The sequence below is a fragment of the Sciurus vulgaris genome, assembly GCF_902686455.1.
Source record: "Sciurus vulgaris genome assembly, chromosome: 1".
Taxonomy (NCBI): Eukaryota; Metazoa; Chordata; class Mammalia; order Rodentia; family Sciuridae; genus Sciurus; species Sciurus vulgaris.
In genome coordinates this window covers 119,940,226-119,967,432 of record NC_136461.1, presented here as the reverse complement: position 1 = coordinate 119,967,432, position 27,207 = coordinate 119,940,226, and the positions used below count along the sequence as shown (strand labels likewise).

The 27,207-nt window shown below is 36.9% G+C and overlaps 2 protein-coding genes across 2 annotated transcripts; both read left to right on the top strand.

Annotated features, from left to right (window-relative positions):
* Positions 1–9,163: 9,163 nt before the first annotated feature.
* On the top strand, positions 9,164–10,087 carry OR6K3 (olfactory receptor family 6 subfamily K member 3; the record flags this gene model as incomplete). The annotated part of the gene is made up of 1 exon (XM_079102544.1): positions 9,164–10,087. One exon carries the CDS (start codon positions 9,164–9,166, stop codon positions 10,085–10,087), a length of 924 nt encoding a protein of 307 aa, XP_078958670.1.
* Positions 10,088–24,339: 14,252 nt separating this feature from the next.
* On the top strand, positions 24,340–25,305 carry LOC306665148 (olfactory receptor 6K2; the record flags this gene model as incomplete). The annotated part of the gene is made up of 1 exon (XM_079146422.1): positions 24,340–25,305. The coding sequence occupies one exon, from the start codon at positions 24,340–24,342 to the stop codon at positions 25,303–25,305; it is 966 nt and encodes a 321-aa protein (XP_079002548.1).
* Positions 25,306–27,207: the final 1,902 nt, after the last annotated feature.

Below are 27,207 nucleotides of genomic sequence, written 5' to 3'. Positions count from 1 at the left end.
CATTAAATATTTAAATACTAATATTAAATGTTAGCACTAATATTTCTGTAGTTAGCTCTAAAATCATGCTAAGTTTAAAAATTATTAACCCACTGAGAAAACAAATCATGTGGCTCATTTTTTAAATTCATGTGGAAGTATTTACTATGCCAGATATTATTTTAGGTGCTTGAAATACTACTGACAAGAAATGCCTTCCTTCTTTGTAACTGATATTTTAGGGAGGGGTGATATTTTAAAAAATACATATTAAGAATAAGCTAAAATATTAAAAGAATACCAATTGCATGGAACATATGTTCCGTAGGAAACAGAAAATGAGTAGAAGTAGGAAAATAGGGAATATTAAGGCAAATATAGCACAATGAGGATCTAGAGTGGGTAGGAGGAATCATAATTTTAAATGAATGGATCCAGTTGAATCTCATTTTGAAGGTCACATTTGAACAAAGATTTGAAAAGAAAGATAGTCATAAGGTTATGTGGAGGGAGAAAAATTCAGGCAACAATAAAAACTAGGTAAAAAAATTTCCTACGGTGGGCAGCACTTGGATTTTTAAGACAACAGTGTCCACTATGGATGAAATGGAATATGAAGAAGATGTGGGGAGGAAGGATATCAAAAGTTTAGTTTTGTATATTTTAAGTTTAGCTAGACTCTTAGACATCTAATAAAATTTCTTGTGGCCTATTTTATGAGTTCAATACTCAGAACTGAAGGTTGGTATGGAGATGTATGGGTGAATCAGGAGCACAATTAAGTATTACAGCCATGAGGCTGGATGAGATTAACAAGGTCTGGGGTACTCCGATACTATTGATTTGGGGAAAAGAGAAGAAATTGGAAATTATACTTCAACATGAGCGAATAATAAACTACAAAGACAAGCAAGTCTCCAAAAGCCAGGTGAATAAAATACATCAAGGGGGAGAAAGTGGTCAATTTTCTCAAATCCTGCTAACCATCAAGTAAGATAGCAAGTGAAAAGTGATCATTGTGTGTGGCCATCAGAGGTCATTGTTAAATTATTAAGAGAAGTCTGAGCAGAGTAATGGAGGCAAATCCTGATTGGAGTAGTTTAATAGAAGGCTAAAGGAAAATTGGAAATTTTAGGTATAAACAACTATTCCATAGAATTTTATTACAAATGAGAGCAAAGAACTGGGGTAATATGAAACAATCAGGATTACTAAAATACTTCACTATGATTCAAAATAAAAAATAAATTAAAATCATAATTTAGAATATAAAGGCATAGGTTTTCACATTCATATTTCTATTTATAATAAAAATACTTTTACAAAACAATACTTATACATACTTTATGTGATACTTTAAATCTTATCTATTGTTTCCTAATCTATTTTATTAAAAAAATTTTTGAAACTGATTTCACCACTTACTACTGGATTGTGACCCTCAATTTGTAAACAAAATTAAATTAGGTTTTTAACTCTAATTATCTTTGGATACAAATATAATGGTTTCTATTTTTAACTTTGTTTTCATCCAGGGTTTCTAATTTATCTATAATAAAATATTATATTTTATTAAAAGCCAATTTTTGGTTTTAAAAACATGATAATTTAGGGCTGGGGAGATAGCTCAGTTGGTAGAGTGCTTGCTTTGCAAGCACAAGTCCCTGGGTTCAATCCCCAGCACCACAAAAAAAAAAAAAAAAAAAAAAAAAGAAAATTTAAATGTGATGAAGATGATACATGCTCTCTGTAGAGCAAATGGCATGATATTCCAGTGGTATAATCCTTTCTAAGGCAATTTGGTAATATGAATCAAAAGAATTATATATGTGGATATACATTTAGAAGTGGTCAACAGAAACAATTTTTCAATGAAGTAAGTTGAAACCTGAAGATTAAGAAAATATTAGCCAGGAATACACGTAAGTAAGTCATGTTTGCAAATGTCTTGAGGTTGGAAACAGTTCAGTGCATTAGAGGAACCAGCTGCAGATTTGTGCAAATGAGGCTCAGGAAAAAGGAGTCCTAAAATGAGAACTAGAGGTAAAGTATGCAGAACTGTGTATATATTAGAGTTTAATTCAATCTACAAGTGAAGACATTGAGATTTAAGTAAGAAATTATATTTTTAGAATAACATTCTTGATGTGATAGGAATGGTAGATGGTATTATAACAACAGTGGAGGTAGAAAGGATAATTTCAGAGACCTTATCAACTTCTGCTATGGAACAAAGCACCCTAAAAATTTGTGACTGAAAACAGAAATTAAAAGACACACTTTTACATTGCTGGTGAAGTTGCAAATTGGTGCGACCACTCTGGAAAGCAGTATGGAGAATCCTAAGAAAACTTGGAATGGACCCACCTTTTGACCCAGTTATCCCACTCCTTGGTTTATACCCAAAGGACCTAAAATCAGCAAACAACAGTAACACAGCCATATCAATGTTTATAGCAGCTCAGTTCACAATAGCTAGATTGTGGAACCAACCTAGAGGCCCTTCGACAGATGAATGGATAAAGAAACTGTGGTACATATACACAATGGAATACTATTCAGCCATAAATAAGAATAATATTATGGCATTTGCAAATAAATGGATGGAATTGGAGAATATCATGCTAAGTGAAATAAGCCAAGCCCCAAAAACCAAAGGCCAAATGTTTTCCCTGGTAAGTGGAGAATAATATATAATGGGGTGGGGGCTGGGGAATGAGATAATAATGGGGGAACTTTAGAATATGTAGAAGAAAATGAGAGGGAGGGGGTATGAAAAATGGAATGAGACAGACATCATTACCCTATGTACATGTATGATTACATGAATGATATGAATCTACATTGTGTACAACCATAGAAATGAAATGATGTACCCCATTTGTGTACAATGAATCAAAATGCAGTCTGTAAAAATTTAAAAGCTAAAAAAAAAAACCAAAACAGAAATTGTCTCATAATTTCATGGGCTGGCAATTTGAGTTGGAACCAAATGGGTGTTTTTCCTAGTCCTTGATCACTAAGTTCTTGGATCATGAATCAGCAGCTGGTTAGAGCAGACTGGGCTAGGACAACATGAGCCAGGAAAATTACACTCTCCTTCATGTGATCTTTCACCTTCTAATAGGTGAATTAACTTTGATCACCTGATGACTGGTTAGGGTATTGAGTTTAAGTTGCAAGACCTCTCGAGGACTAGGCTCAGAACTAGCATAAGAACCCTTTAGCTACAGTGGCAAATTGAGAGGAGGGAAAGAGAGTCCATCCTCTCATGGGAAGAGGTGTCAAATCACTTTTCAAGGAGCATAGATACAGGGAAGAGTCTGTATTAGCTACTTTTTTGTAACAGAGATCGGTATCATCCCATTCTGTTAAAATCTACATTGGATCCACTAAAACTAATGTATGTGTGGGCTAAAACCTAGGCAGGGAAGTGATGTATATTTAGAATTTGTGATAAAGGAGTATGCTGAGCAAAGTAAACAAATTAATTATATCATTTCCTTTTACATAGTCACTTTTATTGCTATGAAAATTATGTCTTCTTCATGAAAACTGAACAGATCTTGAAAAATTTCCACAATCCTCTAAAAATTAAAAATAAATAAATATATCCCCAACTCTGTTAAAAGCCATTTTTCCTAAGCATGTGTGTGTATTCATATATGCTGTTGGTTAGAGCAAACATATCAATGGAGATGTGCACTTTACTAAGACTCTTGGAGTTCTTTAAGGAGAATTAATGAGAAGAATCAGAAGAGGTTACAATTAATTAGGCCCTGGGGAAATGAAGTTGCTGTTTTCCCTAGTTATCTTGGAGAAATACCTCGGTAGAAAAGTCTTCCCAAGAAACCTTTAGAAACAGATATAATAGTCTTTTCTGCTGAACTGAAGGGACTTTAAACTGAATAAACCCAGGAAAGGGAGTGTTCTTCATTTTCTGCTGGAGATAAGAAAAGAATACATATAGGTCCAAGATATAGACACATCATGTACCAAGGAGAAGGTAAATTGCCTACTAGTTAAAGAAGGACACTTGGATCGTGCTCCTTCTGATATTTTAAATGACAGTATTTGGGAGCATACTTAAGATTGCATGTAGTTGAATGGAATTGGCATCAAGGGAAGAACACAGGATTAGATATCAGAGATATATTTTGAGTGGTATGATAGATGGAATGATTAATACGTTTTTACTAATATGATATTTCTTTTTAAAATATTTAATTATTTAAAATATTTAATTATTTTATTTAACTTTTTCTAATTAATTGTACATGACAGTAGAATGAATTTAAACATTTTGGTAGATCATACATAAATGGACTGTAATTTCTCATTTTTCTGATTGTACATATTGTAGGAGCATATCAGTCATGCAGTTATACATGTACATGAGGTAATAATGTCTGCTTTACTCTACTGTCAAGCCTCCCCCCATCCCCCTTCCCTGCCCTTCACTCCCCTCTACCTAATATAAAGTAACTCTATTCTTCCCTATCCACCCCCACCTTATCGTGAATTAACATCTGCATATCAGAGAAAACATTTGGCCTTTGTTTTTTTCGGTTTGGTTTATTTCACATAGCATGATATTTTCTAACTCCATCCATTTACCAGAAAATGCCAGAATTAAAGCTGAATAATATTCCATCATATAGATCTATATATTTTTTCTTTATCCATTCATCTGTTGAAGGGCATGTAGGTTGGTTCCATAGTTTAGCTATTGTGAATTGAGCTGCTATAATCATTGATGTGACTGTATCTCTGTAGTATGCTGATTTTAAGTCTTTTGGATATAAACCGAGGAGTGGGATAGCTGGGTCAAATGGTGGTTCCATTCCAAGTTTTCTGAGGAATGTCCATACTGCTTTCCAGAGTGGTTGCACCAATTTGCATTCTCACCAGCAACGTATGGGTATACCTTTTCCCCCACATCCTTGCCAAAATTTATTGTTGCTTATATTCTTGATAATTGCCATTCTGACTGAAGTGAGATGAAATCTTAGTTTTGACTTGCATTTCTCTAATTGCTTGTTCCTCTACTTTCATACCCTTAGTGTTTTCTGAATTACATTATGATACAAGACACTTCATATCCTAGTTTCAGATTCCAGTCAAAAGAAAACCTGCAAGATCTGTACTGTAATAATTAGAGAATAGATATATCAGAGGAACTTATTACTACTGATAGGCACTGATCCAAACAAAATAATCCCTACCTGTAGATGATTTTTTTTTTTTATTCCTACCTTCCTTCTTCCCAGTGGGATCGTGTCAGTTTATATCTCTCCTTCCAGTGTTAAACAGATAAACTTCTAATTGGCATATTAATCTATATAGAGTAGAACATTGATTTTACATAGGCACTCCTGTTCCTTTAAAATGTTAAAACCAAGTACCTTGGGGAAATAAATAGAAAAGCCAGAAACACAGTAAGCCATAACTTTGACTGATTTAGAGATCCAAAATGTGTTAGTTCTCAGGAATTCTAGTAGTTGTATTTATACTGATTTGCAAATGGCCATGGTATAAATCTTCTTGGCCCCTTCTCTTAATCTCTTTGTGTATGTCTCCTAGGGACTCAGTAGAGTTGAAAGAGGGTATTGAACTGCTAGGGTTCGGAGCAGCCAGTTAAGGACACAGGAACCAAAAGGAAAGTTGACAGTGAAGTCTTTACTGCCATAGCCTGAGAAAGAGGCTAAAAACAGAGACAGGGCCACTCCACTCTCCTTTTCCGTGCACTGGTTCAGGGTCAGGCAGCACAGTACAACTTGGGGAGGTGTCTAACTGTTGAGAAAGCTCTAAACAAAAAGCTGGAGCAGTTTTAGGTGTCCTGTGGGGGTGGGAAATAGAAGATGAGGAATATTAAGAGCACTGAGTTGTGTTAAAGTGGGGAAAACTGTCTTCAATTTTTCCCTTCTTTCTTCCATAAGAATTGCTCACAGAGACACAAGGCTTCAGATTAAAAAGATTTAGGATGAGGCTCTGAGCCCAGGAATACAAATATGCAAAAAGCATGCCCAGCAAGGATGGTTGTATAAGTCCTTGACTACCACTCCTTTCAGAGATTACAGGGTAGTGGCCTTGCTTCAAGTTTTGAGTGGGGAGGGGAGCCTTCCTCCAGGGTCTGCCAGGTAAATCCCTTGCAATAGCCTCAGGTCAAGTCTGAAAAATCACACATAGGTTTGTAACCAAGGAGGTAGACTCCCCAGTCCTGACTTTTGATTTTTGGGGATCTGAGTGAGAAACATAGGCTACCCTATCATGGAACTGAGTAGGTCAGAATGAAGAACTGTTAACAAACCAGGTAATGAGCAGAGGTAACCATGGACCAAAGCCATGATCAAGATCATTTTAAACAAGATAATTAATTTGGCTGGAGGATTTCTCTCCCTCAGGTGAGAGAAAGAGACAGCATTGAGCTATCAGGAGGAGTTGATCAGAGCTACAACAATAAAATTAACAGTGAAGGCATTAATTTACTGCAATAGTATGAGTAAGAGGCTAAAATTAGAGAACTGATTCTCCCCAGTTTTATCTCCCCCATGAAATGAAATTTGAGGATCAGGTGGATCAGTACAGATGTGGGGTCCTCTCACTGTACAGAAAATGGTAGATGCAATGCATAAAATAATGAAACTACCAACAGAAATCAAAGTATATAATGAGTCTACTGCTTGCTGCTTCCTCCCCAAATTCTCTAATTGCACCCTTCAAAAATGATACTTCCTCTCATCCCATCCCTGGCAACCATTATCTGTTTCTGTCCTACGCATTTTCATTTTTCAGAATGTCAGATAAAGAGATTAAAGCAATATGTAGATTTTGATTTCGTGTACTTAACCTAATATGTGTGACTTTTGTTCCTGTTGTTCCGTATTTTTTCATTTTCATTCATATTTATTTTTGGATCATATTCTACTATATGAATGTATCAATTTATCTTTTTACCAACTGGCTGCCATTTAGATTATTTCCAGTTTTATAAATAAAGCCACTGTAAGTATTTTATTACAGGTTTTAAAGTTAACATAGATTTTCATTTCACTTGAGTAAATATCTTCGAGTGGGATTGCTTTATCAATAGTAAATGTATGTTTAACTTTGAAAGGAACCGTTAAACTTGTTTCCATGGTGCACTAACATTTTACATTCTCACCAAAAAAATACACCATATCCAGTTGCTCCATATTCTGCCAAGAATTTAGTATGATTGGGTGTTTTTTCTTGGCTAAAAAAGAAAATAAAAGTTACTCATTCTAATAAATGTATAATGATAATGTGTTTCTTTATGGCCTTAATGTACATTACCCTAATGACTAATGATTCTCTCAAGCATATTTTTATGGACTAATTTGATATCTATGTTTTCTTTGGTGAAATGTCTACTTAAATCCTTTACTAATTTCTAAAAAAAATGTTGTGAGGGCTTTCTTATTATAGGGTTTTAAATTCTTATGTATTCTAGATATATCTTCCATTAAATAGGTATTTTGTAAATATTTTCTCTATATGAATTTCTTGTGCTTTCTCTTAAAATTTAAGTTTGAAAAGCAAAAATTTTCAATTTTGATGAAGCTCAGTTTGACAGTTTTTTTTTTTTTAATTGACTTGCTTTAAGCATGTTTATGTCCAGTTGTTCCAGAACCACTTGTTGAAAGCCTTTTCTTTCTCTATTGAATTGCCTGGCTGTGAATGAAGGAATAGATTTCTGTACTCCCCAGTTGTTTCCATTTGATGTAGGAAAAATAACTATTTTTAAAGTTGTAAGTATGTTACCTGCATAAACTGACGTAATTCTCAATGTAACTTTGCAAGTGTTATCTTCATTTTCAGATAAGAAAACCGAGATAACAGAAAATTCACCCAACAGACCCAAAATTACAGAATTAAGAAAGGTTAGAGCTTTGATTTTTGACCCATTCAGGCTATATCCAAAGCCCCTGTGTTTAAATACTATCTTATTTTATTTCTTCATGCTGTACTGCTTTTGTTTTATGACCAAATCACATATTTATACGAATTAACCTATTCCCACGTGCCATCCTCCCTCATACTCCATTCAAATTTCTCTGGATAGGTTAGTGGTGATTTCCAAGTTGATTTATCTGGAAGGTTATTATATTTCCCTTCTGTATTACTTGAATGGTCTTCAGTATTTGAAACTGTCACCTGCTACTTTCTTCCTTCTTCTACCTTTCCAGTGTTCCTTTTCCAATTTGCTTTTTATGATTCTCTTACCTCATTTACTGTTATACACTAGTGTTTTCCCAGCCCTCAATTCTCTGCTGCACTTATAACCTTATTTATATTCTCTCCATGTAGACCTTTATCTATATTGTATGGTCATACTCCACTTAAATGTGGGAAACTCCTAAGTACATATCACCTGTGGGAACATCTTTTTGAATTTCAGGTTTTTCTGTTTATCTGCCTATTGGATACGCTCCTTAGGTCTCTTGATACTCCAGAGTCAACCACTCTAAACACATTTCTTCACCTTCTCCAAATTTGCCCCTCCTTCACAATTTTTCTTAATTAATTTTATTTTGTTATGGTAAAAGTACTTTTTGATTTTTGATGTTTTGATTATTTATTGCCAAAATCCAATAAATGCATGGCATGGTGGTGAATGCGTGTAATACCAGTGACAGGAGGCTGAGACAGAGGGCAGGGCAGCCTGAACAACTTAGTCTATTGGGTGTTTTTGTTTTTTGAACCAACGGGTGCTCTTTCACTGAGATCCATTCCCAGCCCATTTTATTTTTAAATTTTGAGACAGGGTCTTGCTATGTTGCTCAGGCTGGACTTGAACTTGTGATCCTTCTGCCTTAGTCTTCTGAGACACTGGGTTACAGGCATGTGCCACCTGTGCCTGGCTATGACATTTTTAATGTGTTATTTTATTTATATTCTTCATTAGAATACAAGTTTTGTGAAGGTGAGATTGTTTTCTCATTGCTGAATTCAACAAATGAACAGAAGCACTGGATACAAAATAGGGTCTATATAAATTGCTATTAATCCATGAATAAAGAGGAATACATGATTTACCTGTTTCCATGGTGCTGTAACATTTTAATTGACTTCTATATTAACCCATGCATATGACTTTTCAAAAATTTTATCTAGGAAGGGAGTTGTGTCTTTCTACCCACAGCAGTCAAGATTGTTGACCATGATGAGAAGTAACCAAACTGCTATGGTGACAGAGTTTTTCTTCTCTGGATTTCCCCAGTTTGAAGATGGTAGCCTCTTCTTCTTCATTCCTTTGTTCATCATCTATATATTCATCATTATTGGGAATCTCATTGTGTTTTTTGCAGTTAGGATGGACTCTCGTCTCCACAACCCCATGTATAATTTCATCAGCATTTTCTCCTTTCTGGAGATTTGGTACACAACTGCAACAATCCCCAAAATACTCTCCAATCTTATCAGTAAGCAGAGGACCATCTCCATGGTAGGCTGCCTCTTGCAGATGTACTTCTTTCATTCCCTGGGAAATTCAGAGGGGATTTTGCTGACCACCATGGCAATTGATAGGTATGTTGCCATTTGTAATCCTCTCCGTTACCCAATCATTATGACCCCTCGGCTGTGTGCCCAGCTCTCTGCAGGTTCCTGCATCTTTGGCTTTCTCGTATTGCTTCCTGAGATTGCATGGATTTCCACGCTGCCCTTCTGTGGCCCCAACCATATCCATCAGATCTTCTGTGACTTTGAACCTGTGCTGCGTTTGGCCTGTACAGACACGTCCATGATTTTGATTGAGGATGTGATCCATGCTGTGGCCATCATCTTCTCTGTCTTGATTATTGCCATTTCTTATATAAGAATCATCACTGTGATCCTGAGGATCCCTTCTGTTGAAGGTCGCCGGAAGGCTTTCTCTACCTGTGCCGCCCATCTGGGTGTCTTTCTGATGTTCTATGGCAGTGTGTCCCTCATGTACTTGCGTTTCTCAGCCACTTTCCCACCCATTTTGGACACAGCCATTGCACTCATGTTTGCAGTTCTTGCTCCTTTTTTCAACCCTATCATCTACAGTTTGAGAAATAAGGACATGAAAATAGCAATTAAGAAGCTTTTCTGCCCTTAGAAGATGTTTATTGCATTTGCAAGTTAATTGTAGCTCATAGGAACCTCTCACTGTCAATGTTACTATAACGAACCAAACCCGTAAAATGAGCAAATTACCATATTCACTGTCACACGAATATTTTTTGTCTTTTTATTCCAGTTTTCCTCCCCTTGTACATGTTTATTTGTTTATGCATGGTTCATGAAGACAGCATGTACTACCTTCTACTCTTACAGAGACAGACAAAATGTAAAAAGCAAATATGATGGTTAAGCATTAAGATGTCTTTATGAACATTTATTTTATTACTTTTATATAAACACTATTATCACTTAAGCATTATATTATATAGGCATTAATAATTAATAATGACCACAGATTTTAAAATAAAATTATTAAAGGATAAGATCTACAGAAGAGGTCAAGGTTCACATTTCAGTAGTACCACACAGTCACTTTGAGACCTTTAATAAGTTATTAAATTCCCTATATCTTAGTTTCATTGTCTATTGCCATAAAATTAATATATTTTTAAAATTGGGACTTCATATGTTTTATGAATATTAAATAAGTTATTTTATGCTAGACTTAGAACATTGCACAACACTAAGTACAAATGAATGTTAGCTATTATTTGCCACTAATTATTAGCATTTGTTTTTGATGTTGAAAAGATTGTTGTAATAAACAATGATATATTGAAAATAAAATCACATGCTTAGCAATAATTAGCTATGATTATTATTTATAGTTTTCAATGCTTATTTTTCTGAGGCTAAATAGAATCCAATCTTTATTTTTCTTTGATTATTTTGGTCAAATTTATCCAATTTAATTGAATTAAACTATTTGAAAACAGTCTCAAACATATTCAGTAGAGATAGATGATAGATAGGAATAGAGATAGAGATGTGACGTTTTCCACGTATTTTTGTATGAATCTTGCTTTCATTTTTGTGTCCTTTGAAATGCATTCTATGTATTTCCATCAGAAATTAACAGTTTTTTCTTAAAAGTTAAGATTTCATCAGGAAAAAGAAAAGGGCTAGGGTTTCACCTCCAGGTGAAGGGACAGCCTTGATTGAAAAGGAAGTCAAAACAGCCCATGAGTGGCCCAGCCTCTTAATGAGTGACAGGAGTGGAAGGGTCTGATGTTGGTAAGGCAAAAATTTTAAGGAACTTTTCTCTTGTACAAGATTCTTGCAGATGTCTTCTGACATTTACTTGCACCTGGTGTTTATAGTTTTTTTGGTTAAGAACAGAGGGCTGGGAAACTTGGCCTGTTGGCACAGGCCTGTAGTCTCAGCTACTTGGGAAGCTGAGCCAGGAGGATCAGATCACAAGTTCTAGATCAGTCTCTGAATCTTAGCAAGACCCTTTCTCAAAACAAAAACAAAAACAAAAACAAAAAAACCTATTAAAAGAGTTCTGGGCATGTAGCTCTGTGGTTGAGCGCTCCTGGGTCTAATCCCTAGTACTACACACAAATTAGTAAAATATTGATACAATATCAATGAGAAATTCACCAAAGAGATAGGGATTTTTTAAAAGGAACCAAACAGAAGTCTCAGAAATAAAGAGTTTTATATATCAAATAAAAAATATAGGTGAAAGCCTCAACAACAGAGTAGGCCAAGCAAAAAAAAGAATATCTGAACTCGAAGACAGGTCTTTTAAGTGCCCCAGTCAGACAAGAAAGTAGTAAAAAAAGGAAGATAGATAGTCAGGCAAAAAACATGAAGATAGTGTTCAAGACCTTCAGGATACCATTAAATGAAAAAATATACACATTTTTTAAGTATATGAAGGAGAATAAAAAGCTAAGGGCATAAAAATCTATTTAATCAAATAATAGCTTAAAACATCACTAATTGTGAGAAAGATAATGGGTATTCACATTAATGGCTGCCCAAAGACAAAGAAGAAGCTACTAAAAATGACAAGAGAAAAGTATCAAGTCATATTTAAATTTAACCCTACTAGACTAATAGCAGATTTCTCAGCAGAAACCTTACGACCTGAGAGGGAATAGAATTAAATACTTCAAGTCCTGAAAGAAAATAACTACCAACCAAGAATACTGTACTCAGAAACAAAGAGGAAATGAAAACCCTTCAAAACAACAAGAACAGGGCATTTACTACCACCAGAGGAACCTTATAAAGCACACCTAACAAAATTTTGGGGATGTAAGAAAAGCAGAACTCAAAGAAAGGTTTATAGCAATAAGCACACATATATTATATATGGTTATTATCATGTAATATTTCAAATAAATAATAACTTAACGATGTACCTTTTTATTGGGGGTGTACCAGGGATTGAACTCAGGGGCACTCAACCACTGAGCCACATCTCCAACCCTATTTTGTATTTTATTGAGAGGTAGGGTCTCACTGAGTTGCTTAGCACCTCTCTTGTTGAGGCTGGCTTTGAACTTGAGATCCTCCTGCCTCAGTCTCATGAGCCACTGGGATTATGGACTTCTACCAGTGTGCCTGGAAACAATGCATCTTAATGAATTATAAAAGCAAAGAAAAATCCAAACCTGAAATTAGTAGAAAGAAATAGGGAAGAAGAAGAAGAAATGGGGAAGAAGCTAAGCTTGCTGGCATAGTGCTGGTCCTCACCAGCCCTCTCCTCAGCAGCAGTGGAAAGCAGAGGAAGGTGACAGAAGATAAGAGCCTTCCCATCCAGGAGTGACTTTTTAAAAAATCCACCTCTCCTCACTCCCCATACCCACTCCCACCAGGTTGGGGGGTGCAGTGGAAGACCCACGTCTTGGGAAGCTCCAGACTTGGGTTGTTTGTAGTTTTTTGCCTTTTAGAGAAGAAGAAAAAAAAAAATCTTTCCACTATTTAGTTTTTGATTCTGATGACTCCTTTCTCTTCTACTCTCTGGTCCTGATTTTTATAAACTGTTTTCAAGTGTCCTATGGGCCAAGGCAGGGCCAGAGGTCTCCCTTCCTCGAGCCCCTCAGCTCCTTTCCAGGCATTGCCCAACCCCACTGGTTGCCAAACACTACACCTGCCACACTGCCTGCCCCACTGCTCACCTGGCCAGGACCATAGCACCTCCACCCAAGTTCCTGGGTTGGGGACAGGGAAGAAGGGAGGCCTAGGAAGGTCTCCCCTGATTTTTCATAAAAATCACCCCCACCCCCACCCAGAATTTGGGTTTTTGGTCTTTTCCTTTTTTTTTTTTTTTTTTTTTTTGACAAACGAGGGGGACTCTGGGCTCAGGCATGGGAAGGGGGCTGGCATATGGGCACCACAGCTCTAATGCCATGTTTTTGTACAGAATTTGATGGTTACTTCTTTGTTCTCTTGAAATAAACAGGAAAAGTACACTTCTCTTTTGCTACTCCTGGCCCTCTCCCTGGCATATGCGAGATCCTACCCCAACCCCTCTCTACTCTTCTTTTTCTTTATGGACTGTCCCTGGTGACAGAGGCCTGGGAGGAGCAGGAAGATGAGAAATGGGGTTTCCCAAGACTCAGCTGCACCCCGATTCCTATGGCTCTGCTGGGGAAGAGGTTTCGGAGAAAATATTGAAGATTCTTACCTTGCTGTAGAAGCTGCCTACAGTTCTCCAGACCCTCTGTGCTGCCGAGGACTTTCCAGAACGTGTATGTCAGAGGACACAGGCAGACCCTCCCTCGATTGGCACTCTGCTGCATTCTGTTGAGCCACAAGATGTCTTTTTTTCCTAAAAAAGAAAGGAAACAAGAATGGGTTGCTGGCCTTTCAAAACCAGATTTTCACATGGAAGTCTGGATTTCTGGCTTCTCTGAAAAAGAGAGCTGTCAGCCTGATGGTGCTGGGCCTGCACTTCTGGATGGTGGCAGATGGCTGGCACTGAATGGAGGAGATGTAAGCGTCTCATCACAGTCCCCAAGACTTGGCTGGGGGACTGCTATAGTGTATCATTGGACTCACACCATGTGTCTTGTTTTGATTTGTTTGTTTGTGTAGTGTTAAAAGGCAAATGAAATATTTTCTAGGTCTCTCTCTGACTTGGCTTCACACCTGGTCTATTTCCTACCCTTAGGTGACCTGTCTGGCTCTTGTGAGCGTTTACATTTGACCCTCGTTTTAGTCAGCCTTCCTGTATCCAGATCTTCACTGCATCCAGATCTTCTGCAGGATGACCATGGAAGCTTCAGCAGGCAGGGAGCTGGCATTTTCTGAGCACTTAATAGGTGCCAGGCTTGTGCATCACATGGATAAGCTTATTTGACTCTTATCCTTCCTAAAGAGGGGGCTCTTTGCAGATGAAGAAATAGGCTTAGCAGGGTGAATGGCAAAAATGGAGTTTGCATATGCAGTTCCTGACACCAAAGACCTTGTGTTTAACTGCTTCTGTGTGGTGGGACCTCTGTTTAGAAACTTGGTATAGGAAACACAGGAGCAGGGGTGCTTGGGTGAACTGCATGTCTAAATCTAATCTAATTCTTTAGTTGTACAGCCAACATAACTCAGCCCAGAGAAATTAAGTGACACACCCAAGATCATCCAGCTGGTGACAGAATGAGGAGCAGAGGCTCAGAATCATCCCATTTTCCAGGTCGGAATGCTTCCTGTCCCACTGCACAACAGCCATTTCCTCCAGATGCCCACGGGGATCATACCATATTCATTTCTGTACCTCCAGAACTGAGTACAGGACCTGACACACATGAAGCCTCAAAAGAGACCAATGGGACCCCACAACCCACACTGGTGTGAGCAAACGTTCTGCCAGCCACAGTGGCCCCCTGTATTGGTGTGATTTGTTTGGCCTGCACAGTGATTACATTTTTTTAAATCTGTTGCCCACTAATTTCACACTAACACACACACACACACACACACACACACACACACACACACAATGGATGTCCAGTTCTTGAAAAACCAGGAGTTTCTAGAGCTGCACTGTCCAATGTGGTAGCCATCAGTTACACATAACCAGTAAGCACTTGAAACGTGGCAAATCCAAAATGAGTTGTGCTATTAGCATAAGATACACATGGGTTTTCAAAACTCAGTGTAAATGAATATAAAATACCTCACTGACAATTTTTATATTGATTACCTGTTGAAATGATACTATTTTGGACATATTGGGTTGAATAAAATCTATTAAAATTAAAAAAAAAAAGACAGAAATAGAAAGGATCAGAGCATAAGTAAATGACATAGAGATTAAAACCGAAAATCAAAACCAAAACAAAACCAATGAACCAAAGAGCTGGACTTTTGAAAAGATAAATAAGATAGACAAGCCTTTGGCTAAATTAACCAAGAAAAAACAAAGAGAAGATTTAAAGTAGAGATGAAAAAGGAGACATTATAACCAATACCATAGAAATGTAAAGGATTATTAAAGACTATTATGAACGAGTTTATGTTAACAAATTGGAAAATCTAGACAAGAAGGATAAATTTCTGCACACATGTAAACTGCCAAAATTGAACTGCAAGGACATAAAAAACCTGAATATCAACAAGTAATGAGTTTGAATTATAACAGTTGTCCACTTTATGCTTTGATTATATCCCTTAGTGCTCTAAAACCGACGTATTTTTTTGTTTCCCAAACTTCTCCTCCCTGACCTTCTCTTCCCTGACCTTCTTCCTCTTGATCCTCTCCTCCCCGATCTTCTCCTTCCTAATCTCAGGAAACAGGATTTCTCTGAATCACCTCTTTAAAAACCTTCTGTGCCCCATTATGGGGAGAATCACAGACTCTGGGACAAGAGTCCCCAGTGTTTCTCCTTTGCTTACAAAGCAATAAAACTTCCTTCATTTTTCTCAAAACCTTGTCTTTGTTATTGAATTGGTTGTGAACGAGGACCAAGCTTTCAGTTACAGAATTAGTAATGAAAAGTCTCCCAACGAAGAAAAGCCCTGAACTAGATAGCTTCTCTGTTAGTGGGGCATGCATTCTCAGGTGGCTCTGGTGGGAATTTGGGGAGTAGGAACATCGGCAGTGACTGAATTAATCTTCTCTGTGTTCCCCCACCCAGGACAGTAGTCGTGTGTGTGTGTGTGTGTGTGTGTGTGTGTGTGTGTGTTTCCTTTACTTTTCATCTACATCCTGACTGTGATTGAAAACCTGACGATCTTCTTTGCAGTTAGTTTGGATGGACGTTTTCACAGTTCCATGTGTGCATGTTCTAGTTTTTTCTCACTCCCTTTCATTGGCCACCTCTTGCAGATGTTCTTTCTTCCATTCACTTGGAAACACTGAACACACCTTGTAAATTGTCGATGGCTATTGACAGCTGTGTTGCCAACTGCAACCTGCTCTGCCTCCTGACCATCACGACCCCCCAACTGTGTGCTCAGCACTCAGCAGGCTTGTATCTTCGGCTTCACAGTCCTTCTATCTCAGATTGTGTGGATTTCTACCCTATCTTTCTATGGCCCTAACCCAATCATAAGATCTGTGATTTCATCCCTTTATTGACTTCAGCCTGTTAGAGATGACTCTGGGATCCTATTGCAAGATGGGATCAGTGCTCTTTCCATTCTAATAACAAGTCAGATTATTTCTCTTCCTTACATCAGAATTATCATTGCTCTCCTGGGCATCTCTTCACTGAAGTGCTACTAAAAGTTATTCTCCACCTGGGCTGCCCATATTTCTGTTTTTGTGCTGTTTGTCAACAGCGAGGCCTTCAGGTATCTTAGGTTCTCTGCTACTTATACGCCATTCTGAGACACCACTGTTGCTCAGATATTCTCTGTCTTTGCTCCCTTTTTCAATCCCATTACTTATAGCCTGAGAAATAAGGACATAAAAGATGCAATTAATAAGCTCTTTTGCTTTCAAAGATGTTTAATATATTTGGCAGGTAATTTACTCTTTACCCTAATGAAATCCCTTTCCAAAATACTGATCTCAAAAATGACTAGGAGTTAAAAAATTATACAGTTAGTCCAACTCTCTCCCCCACTGAGTTGATGAATAGACTCAGAAAGTCCTCTGAGGGTTTACAGAGATTACAAAAATAACAATTCTATGCCTTACACTCTAAGGTCAGAGAAATGTTTTCTATCCCTCTAATTTTGTTTTCATTTGATTCTTTTTATTCTTTTTTTGGTACTAGGAGTTGAACCCAGGGGCACTTAACCACTGAGCCACATCCCCAGCCCTTTTTATATTTTATTTAGAGACAGGGTCTGGCTAAGTAGCTTAGGGCCTCGCTAAGTAGCTAAGGCTGGCATTGAACTCTTGATCCTCCTGCCTCAGCCTCCTTAGCCACTGGGATTACAGGCGTGTGCCACTGTACCTTATTTTATTCTTAATACAACAGAGAAGCATGTACTCCAAGAACTTTGATCATAGGCTATATTTGATATTGGGTTAACTGCTGTACAAAGCAATTGAGTAGGTCATATCTTTACCTTTGAAAATTTACTCAACTATATAAAATCAATGCAAAAGATGGTTAAGATATAATGAATGCATGTATTTACATCTATAATCAAATTCACTAATCCATGAATCTAAAATTATTTTGTCTCTTTTCCCTTCCATTGCAATGCTAATCTACATGATTTTACAGTAGTTTTCATATGATAAATACATGATTTTTGTCTTCTTCTTCTTCTTCTTCTTCTTCTTCTTTTTTGGAAACAGGGTCTCACTAAGTTACACAAGCTGACAAGCTGGCCTTGAACTTGAATCATCCTCCCTTAGCCTTCCCAGTAGCCAGCATTATAAGCATGTGCCATCATGCCTGACAATTTTATAATCCATATTTCTGTAAACTCGAAATTATATTCTGACTTACTTGTGATTCACACAGTATTTATAAACACTAGTTTAATCATAGTGACATGTCTCATTGATTGGACATACAAATTACCTCTCTACTTTGAACCTTTATATTGTTTTCTGCTTAACATCAGTCTTATAAATATTGCAAGAATCACATTCTTACATAAAGTTCTTTTGATTAGAATTGTTTCAAGATAAATTTCAGGAAATTGATTTATCAAAGAAAAACGTGAAAAAATGTTGTATAGCTCTTGATAAAAATATTGTTTTTATAAATATCCACACAAATAATACATTAATTTAATACTTTCAACACAATTTCAATAGTATGACAACTGGCATACAGATTAAATAAAGAACTGTAGTTATTTTGTGAAGCCCATCAATTCTTTTCACTGGCAAGTTAAAGTTGTAGCATTACTGTAACAGGAGATTGTGATAAATTGAGTTATAGGTCTCAATCCTTCATATTACTATGACAAATTTATAGATATGAAATCTTGCAATGAAAGGACTCATGATAGGTAATGTGTATTTTCAGGCCTCACAATATTGAATTGCCTCTTTTCTCCTTACTTGGCTATTGGGATGTTAATGGACATTGGGAGATTGAGTATGTTCTTTTGTATCTGGGTTTGTCCCCTGATAGCTGCTTCCCTTTCTGCCTTGAACCCATGTGAAGTTAGTGCCCCAGAGAATCATTCAATAGTTCACAGAATGAAAGACAGGAGGAGCTGACCTGAATTCAACCTGCTGAAAGGCCGGTGCCTGGGGCCCAGAACCCAGTTGTGAGCCTGCAGTTTAGCTTAACTACTTCCAATGCAACTGACCTACAAGAGCACAAAACCAAATGATTGTCATTTTTATGCCCATGTCCATGTGCACAATACTTGATGAATTATGACATTATACTGTATATGGGCTCTACCTGACCTGACCTTATACCATCCTAAGATGGTTTTAGTTAGTGCTTATTGTTAGACTCTTAAGACAAGGGTAAAATAAAAAAGCTCTAAAGGCAATGTGTATATAACAAATATCACAACGTATTGAAGGACTGTAGAATTTTCTACTCTTCTTATACCTGTTGCTTGCCATATGTACATACACAAAATGTTTAGTCCAGCATAGCACAAAATTCAGATGTATTCTATGTAATATTTTCTAACTGGAAATTGTTGCATTAGACAAATTGGTAAGTGTGTCTTCGTCCCCAATCATAATAGCATTTTTATTGCATATATATTTAGTTTTCAGCAGGGGTAGGAAGTGGTGAAAGAATCATTAAACTTGAAAATATTCTTTTAAACGTACAAGAAAATAGAGACAATTTAAAATAAAATTGGCAAGTAGTATGGTAAATAATTTAAAAGAAGATAAACTGAAAAGACTAATAACTACACAGAGAGATGCTTAAGCTCTTTATTAAGACCAATTGCTAGACAGAGTATGAAAGCAAATAAATGTACTTGAGAGCTGATACACTGGTATAGTCATTCTCCAAGGAAAACCTGGTAGAAATTAAATTGAACTCAGGAGTATCTTCTTTCCTAGTAATCCTGTTCCTAGAAATGTTTCCCAAAGACATTTTCATATATGTTTGTAAGTTGACATGTGTGGACACGTATTTGAGGATGAGGCAGTTTGGAGAAATCTAGGGTCTATTATAGAGAAAGTATGTACTCACATTTCAGAGGATCATAAAAGTGTTTGATCCTGTGAAACTGAAGAATGCAAAGAAATAAATAATTCCAGGGGGACACAGGGATATCCTGTGGTTTCTGGGATGATTGATGATTGCCTCCTATTCATACATTTTTCAGCCTTGAATGTGGAAAAAATGTATGATATTGAAGCCAGAATTGGGGACAGGCAATTAGTGTAGAAATAGGGGATCGGGTCAGATGGAGGAAATGGAGGCCATGAAAGCCATCTGCCTCTGGAAGTTGGAGACTGCCCCTGGGAGGATGGAATGTCAAGGATCTCCGGAGCCCATTGATTACCAAATTTACCTGCCCTTATCAAGGACTACAGGCAAGGAGCTGCTAATTAATGCCCCCTGAGCCCTTACCTGCCTGAATCAATTTGGGCCTCCCCCTGCTCATCTGCTTCTCACTTTATACATCTCACCTGTAAAACAGGGCCTAGTCAGGTAGCAGGAAGGAAAGAGATGGGGGAAAGAACAGGAGAATAAAACCTAAAAAAGGACAAGATTTGCTCAATCCTATGGATTCCACCTTTGAGTCCCCTTCTTCACCCGGGAGAGTCTGCTTTTACTTTTCTTTGATAAAGTTTCTTACTTTCTACTCTATGCTTGCCTCAGTGTGCTTCTCTGGTGTTATACCTCAACACCTGAGGAAGCAGGACTTGTTACCAGTAAACGGTGGTATCAATATTTTGAGTCCCATTTTTGAGTCATAAAGAAAAGTCCAAGAAAATCATTTGTTAATTAGGGTTCAAGTGAACTAAGAGTACTCTTACCTCACATAAATGTAAAACAAGATTTAAAACAATTAATAACAATTGTCTTTTCTAACACATTGTAAACATTAAGTTGAAGTTGCCAATATGAACATGTGATTTTTAGAAAAATAGGTTTCTATCTATGAAATGATACTCAAGGAAAAAATGTGCATTTTTCTAAAACCTACATTTGGGCTTCTATGTGCTGTTTTCAATAAAGGAACTAGAACTTTTTGAAGAAAAGTGCATTCTACATTAGAGGGCAAGAGAAATTCAAGGAGAGAATGGAATATCTCATAGCCTTAAAACAGGTTTACTTTCAAAATTTCTGGAGTAAAATACAAAAGTATAAATGAAAACTTTTAAAAATTTTGTCAATTAAATATAATCTTATAAAACCCATGTGGTCATAAAGAAACAAAAAGTAATTCATTTGGCTTTTCTCTTTAAATAATTAATATATGTGCTTTAAACTTATTCAAAAAAATATAATTCTTGGAAGTCAGTTTTGTGAAAGCCGAAAGTAGAATGGAATTGATCTTGATAGGATTGGCATATAACCCTGTTAATTTGCTTCAGTCTTTAAGAGACCTCCCTGCCTATCATTTCTTTTTCTGGAGAAGTTTCTGATCTTTATGCACAATGAAAGTAAAATAGGAGAAAATTAATATTATTTGCTAAAATATTAACCTAAGACTTCTGTATGAGATCAGTAGGCAAAACATGTGATTGTGTTTCCTAAATTAAACAATATCAAGTAGGACCAAGTAGTAAGCCTAGCTCCCTTCTTCCACTGCTGCATCTCTGTGGAACTCCTCCACTCTACATTATCAACATTGCCAAAATCTTTTTCTTGCATTTTCAGAATTTGATGCATCAAAAAGTCAATCTAACCAGAAGTACCCAGAAAGGGAAGGAAAAACAGATAAGAGGAAAAGTAACTTTATACCAATGCCTAGAGTCCTCAAGCTATCTCACTTGGGATTGAATTGGAGTTCCATGGGATTGGGGTTCTTCTGGTTACCAATCTGAGCTGTTTTTCTAATTGGAGCTATTATGGGGATATTTTTCTACTTATCTTGAGTCATTTGTGTAGAAATCCCAAGAGAGTCTTTATTCCCATTTCAGCATTCTGTGTATGTTCAGAAAAAGATATATATATAAATATATATTTATATATATAGAGAGAGAGAGAAAGAGAGAGAGGGATTTGGGGAAAGAGAGAGAGAAAGACTATACAGTGAGAGTCAAATCTATGTCTTACTGATGGACGAAGGAAATTCATTTTAGATGGAGGACTCAGGGAGAAAAAAGATAACAAAAGAGCAAAGGAAGTTTGTCTTGGTATATATAGGCCAGTGAATTCATTAATTTTGCAGAATGGGAGATATCCAGAGAAAGAACAACATACCTATTTAACAATAGACGGTTTCAATGAGCCTACAGATATGGTGAGTAGTCTTTGAGAAGGTTTTGAGATGTGGGGAAAGAGTGTTACAGGGCAAGTTAGTACAAAATGCAAAGGTCTTGAATACTAAATTTCTCCAGAAATGAGTGAGATGCAGGTAGGACCAGATTGGAAGGACTGCTTTAAAATTTCAAATGAGCTTTGTGATTGATTCCTAAAAGTTTCAGGAATAAGTGGTCCACGAATCAGATGAGATTTCCAGTTGGCTGTTGGGCAGTTAATGTCAGTGATATTTTCACTAGAGTTATCTTTACTGAAGTTTAGATAAGGATAGAGAAGGATTCAGTGGGCAAAGTTTAATACTTTTTCTTTTAGATTAAGATTTTCTTTATTCTTTCTTTGACTTAGTGATATTATTATTATTATTATTATTATTATTATTGATTCTGGGGATTGAATGCAGGGAAGCTTTGACACTGAGCTATATCCCTAGTTCTTTTTAGTATTTTTAAAAATTTTGAGACTCACCAAATTGCTTAGGGTCTCTTTAAGTTGCTGAGGCTGGCCTAGAACTTGCAATTCTCATACCTCAGTCTTCCAATTTGTTGGGATTGAAAGCATGCCCTTTACCTACCTTAATGATATCTCTTTAGTAAATTAGAGAGTTAGACCTGGATCTGCTTAGAAGGCACATTCCTGAAATAGTGCTTGTTTCAGTTTTTAGAACCTTGATCTGAAGGCCATAGTTAGGAGATGTACAGAAGATTGGTGGGGAAGTCAAGACTTCTGGGACAAAACAGCTATGTATATGAAAAAGAAACTAAAGGAAATATTTAAAAAAGAACAAATGAATGTATAATATGGAGACGTAGCTATAGATTTACACATTGTATGCCCACACCCATACACATACACTTATACCCACACCCACACACATACATAATAATCACAGGTATAGAACAGGAATGAGATTAGAAATTCGGCATATGAATTTGGGACCGGGACACAATTCAGTGCATATCAGACAGGGATAGAAAGTTGGACAAGGAGAGGTTTCTAAGTAGAAGAGTCCAGAATAAAATGTGGAGTTTAGGGAGAGATCCAAATCAAGAAATTTTGGCGCCACATTAACTAAGAAGACCAATAGACTGTACATACAAAGAGAGAGTCATTTAGAGGAAGAAAAATGAGAAATGAAAAAAATTCACCAGCAATATATTTCTCTTTATCATTATAATAATGAATTAAATCATATACCAAGAATCAGAAGAGCTGAAAGTTTGAGGAAATAATGTTAGAACAGTTGTTGGGAGATATCAGTAAGATTTAAACATGGAAAAGACCACTATCTTAATATCTTGCTATTCCTTCAGTAACTGGTTCTTTCTTTCTTTCTTTCTTTCTTTCTTTCTTTCTTTCTTTCTTTCTTTCTTTCTTTCTTTCTTTCATTTTTTACAGATTGCATTTTAATTCATTGTACACAATGGGGTACATCATTTCATTTCTATGATTGTACATGATGTAGATTCATACCATTCATGTACTCATACATGTACATAGGGTAGTGGTGTCTGTCTCATTCCATCATTTTACATACACTCCTCCCTCTCATTTCCCTCTATGTAATCTAAAGTTTCTCCATTCTTCTCTCACCCCCAGCCTCAATTATATATCATTATCCTCTTATCAGGGAAAACATTCGGCCTTTGTTTTTTTGGAATTGGCTTATTTCACTTAGCATGATATTACTCCAATTAGAATATCTATTATTAAGAACACAAACAATAATAACTGTTGGCATGGATGTGGAGAAAAAGGCACACTTTCACCTTGCTGGTGGAATTGCAAATTGGTGCAGCCACTCTGGAAAGCAGTGTGGAGAATTCTCAGAAAACTTGGAATGGACCCACCTTTTGATCTAGTTATCCCACTCATGGGTTTATATCCAAAGGACTTAAAATTAGCATACTACAGTCATACAGCCACATCAACATTTATAGCAGCTCAATTAACAATAGCTAGATTGTGGAACCAACCTAGATGCCTTTGAACTGATGAATGGAAAAAGAAACTGTGGTATATATACATACTGGAAAATTATTCAGCCATAAAGAAGAATAATATTATGGCATTTGCAAATAAATTGGAGAATATCATGCTAAGTGAAATAAGCCAATCCCAAACAACCAAAGGTTGAATGTTTTCTATGTTTCTTTAAACACAATAATTTTAAAATATTGTCTGGCCACCAGGATCAACATTGCCTGCAAGCTATTGGGTACTAAGTCAGTTCCATTGAATTAGAAGCTCTTGGGCTGGGGACAAACAATCTGAGTTTTAACAAGCTTCTAGCTGATTCTGATGCATACTAATATTTGAGAATCTCTGGTTCAAAATATTGGCTGTGCTTTTTGCATTGCATTTTTTTTTTTCCTTACTGCAATTGCAGAGTTGTAAGCAAGCATGGAATACAGACCCTTTCGTTTTTTAATTTTATTCTTCTATCCCCAATTCAGGGGTCTACCCAGAGGCTGGCTTTTGGTAAGTGAATTTTCTCTCAGAATAACAGCAGACACTATCTAGAAACCTTGGTGTACTAGGAGTTGAAACTCTCACCTTCCCCTTGAAGATGGAGACCCCCAATCTGACCACGGCTCAGGAGTTTATTTTCTCTGCCTTCCCTTATTCCTGGGGAGATTCTGTCATCTGCTTCGTTCCACTGCTCTTCATCTATGCTTTCATTGTTGTTGGCAATGTGGTTATCATCGCCGTGGTCCAGCTGAATCCTCACCTCCACACTCCCATGTACTTCTTTATCAGTGCCCTTTCTTTCCTGGAGATTTGGTATACCACAGCCACCATCCCAAAGATGCTCTCTAGTCTGCTCAGTGAGCGAAGGAGTATTTCCCTAAATGGCTGTCTCCTGCAGATGTATTTCTTCCACTCCACAGGCATCAGTGAGGTCTGCCTCTTGACAGCTATGGCCTTTGACCGCTACCTGGCCATCTGCAGCCCTCTTCATTATCCCACTATCATGACCCCCAAGCTGTGTGCCCAGTTGACTTTGGCTTGCTGTGTTTGCGGCTTTCTCACACCACTCCCTGAGATTGCCTGGATCTCCACGCTGCCGTTTTGTGGCTCCAATCACCTTGAGCATATCTTCTGTGACTTTCTCCCGGTGCTGCGCTTGGCCTGCACGAACACACAAGCCATCGTCATGATCCAGGTGGTGGATGTTGTCCATGCGGTAGAGATCATCACAGCGGTGATGCTCATCGTCACGTCCTACGTTGGTATCGTGGCTGTGATTCTCCGGATTCGATCAGCAGAAGGTCGCCGCAAAGCGTTTTCCACCTGTGTCTCCCACCTGACGGTCTTTTTGCTCTTCTTTGGTAGCGTGGCTCTCATGTATCTCCGCTTCTCTGCCACTTACTCCCTGTTCTGGGATACTGCCATTGCTCTGTCCTTTGCAGTTTTATCTCCCTTCTTCAATCCCATTATCTATAGCCTGAGGAATAAAGAGATAAAAGAAGCTATCAAAAAGCACATGGCACAAGCCAAGATCTTTTTTCCTAAGACCAGGGACCTCCAGTAGGAGCCTTCAGCTGTGAGTATATATAGCAGCTGGTTCCTTCTCATCCTCACCTCTCAGAAAAACGTCTTCTAGTAAAACTGGTTCCCTAAAGGTCCCTAATAAACAAAATTTGCTAACAGCTGAATTTGACAGCTTCTATTCAATCTTTGTCCAATTTAACCCATTTTGGGACCTAATTTTGTTTATTAAACTTAATGCCACTCAAGGTATCTGAGGTCAGCTCATTTTGGTGAAATGCTCTGGGTGAACACCTTTAATTCTAATACAATCAAAACATTTGTTTGTAAATTATGGTAACTGAAATTCAACTTCATAAGACTGTTTTTCTCCATGGTGCCAACAGTGGAAATAAAGAATGACCTTAACTTGTAAATGGAGTGTTCAAGTATTGCTCGAGAAGCAATCTAGCTTCAAATAAAATAATGCATCTAATAATCTCTTTCTTATGATAAATGAAAATTCTAATCTTTGTTTTCACTGTGATCAAATGCATTATACATATTAAATAATAAATCTGCTGAATGAATAAATCAACATCACCTTGCTAAATTTCGATTGTTTTCAGGCAATGAATGATTTATTGTATTGGACAACAAATCTTCATTTTTTTCAAGTTCCTTCATTCATGGACTTTTAGGATTCTGGATCTTTTTTTTTTTTTTTTTTTTTTTTTATCCTACCTTCTTAAGGACTCCCTTTTGCTGACCTTTTTTTTTTTTTTTTTTTTTTTTTTTCAATCATACAGGATTCATAGGAACCAATATCTTGGTTTGGATGTGAAAGAACTTGACAATAGTGCAAGTGCTGAGATTTTTAGGTGTCCCTAGCCCACCAACACAAATTCTATAGTTGTTGGCCTAGTTTTCTTGCTTCTATGGCATAGTCCTTCCCTCACCCTCACCATGGAATCACAGGTACTTGAAAACTGGATAGAAGTCAGAATGATCTTAATTTGTAAATGGAGTAATCCATTTACAAGGAGTAAAGGAGGGCATAGTTTTAAAAAGGCTAATGCCATCTAATAATGAACTGGGATGGAGCAGAGAAAGAAAATCAAAGAGAAGCTGTAGGTCTTGGGTGGAAGAGATCTAAACAGATGGAAGGCTTCAGAGAATACTTACTTTTAAAAATATGAGGAAAAGCAAGAAATACTGCTGAGTTTATATAGCATGTTTTTAATGTTCTTCAAAAGATATGAGAAATGGTATTACTGTACAGATTGGGTGACTATGCTAAATTTTCTGGTATTGTTAGAGAGTTAATATACATGACCATCCATTGGGTGAAAGTGCAATTCCCTTCTCTCTCTCTCTCTCTCTCTCGTATATATAATTCCTTCCTAGATGTACACGGATAGAGCACATGCTAGGCTCTGGGTTCAATAACCAGCACTGCAAAAAGAAAAAAAAAAAAACAAAACTGTAGGCATTGTTACATTATTATTATATTATCATGCTGTCTTGATAATGATGGTATGATGATGGTTAAAGAAATCAGAATATCCTTTTTTTTTTGAAAACTGTTACCATCATTTGGTTTACTCTAATGCCCTTGCTTCCTACCCAAGTGGCTTTTGTAACGAAAAGGCACATCTCTGGGCTAATTACTTAAAAAACCATAAAGCAGCACAAAATCTCTCCAAAGTCACCTTAAAATGCCTCTGAATGTCCTAATATTCTTCTGAAAACAACTGATCCAAGTGCCTTCTCATTTTAGGAAGAGCTCTTTATCCCTCTCAGCCTAAGTTATCTCTATTATTGGCAATGAAAGACAGTGAAGCATTCCTTAAAAGTGTCCCATTGTCTGTCCTTTGTGCCAAAAACTCTTAGTTTTTAGAATTCAGGTAGAAATTGCCACAGTTATGACCCCAGCCTCTTCACCATATATTATTTGTCTTCAAAA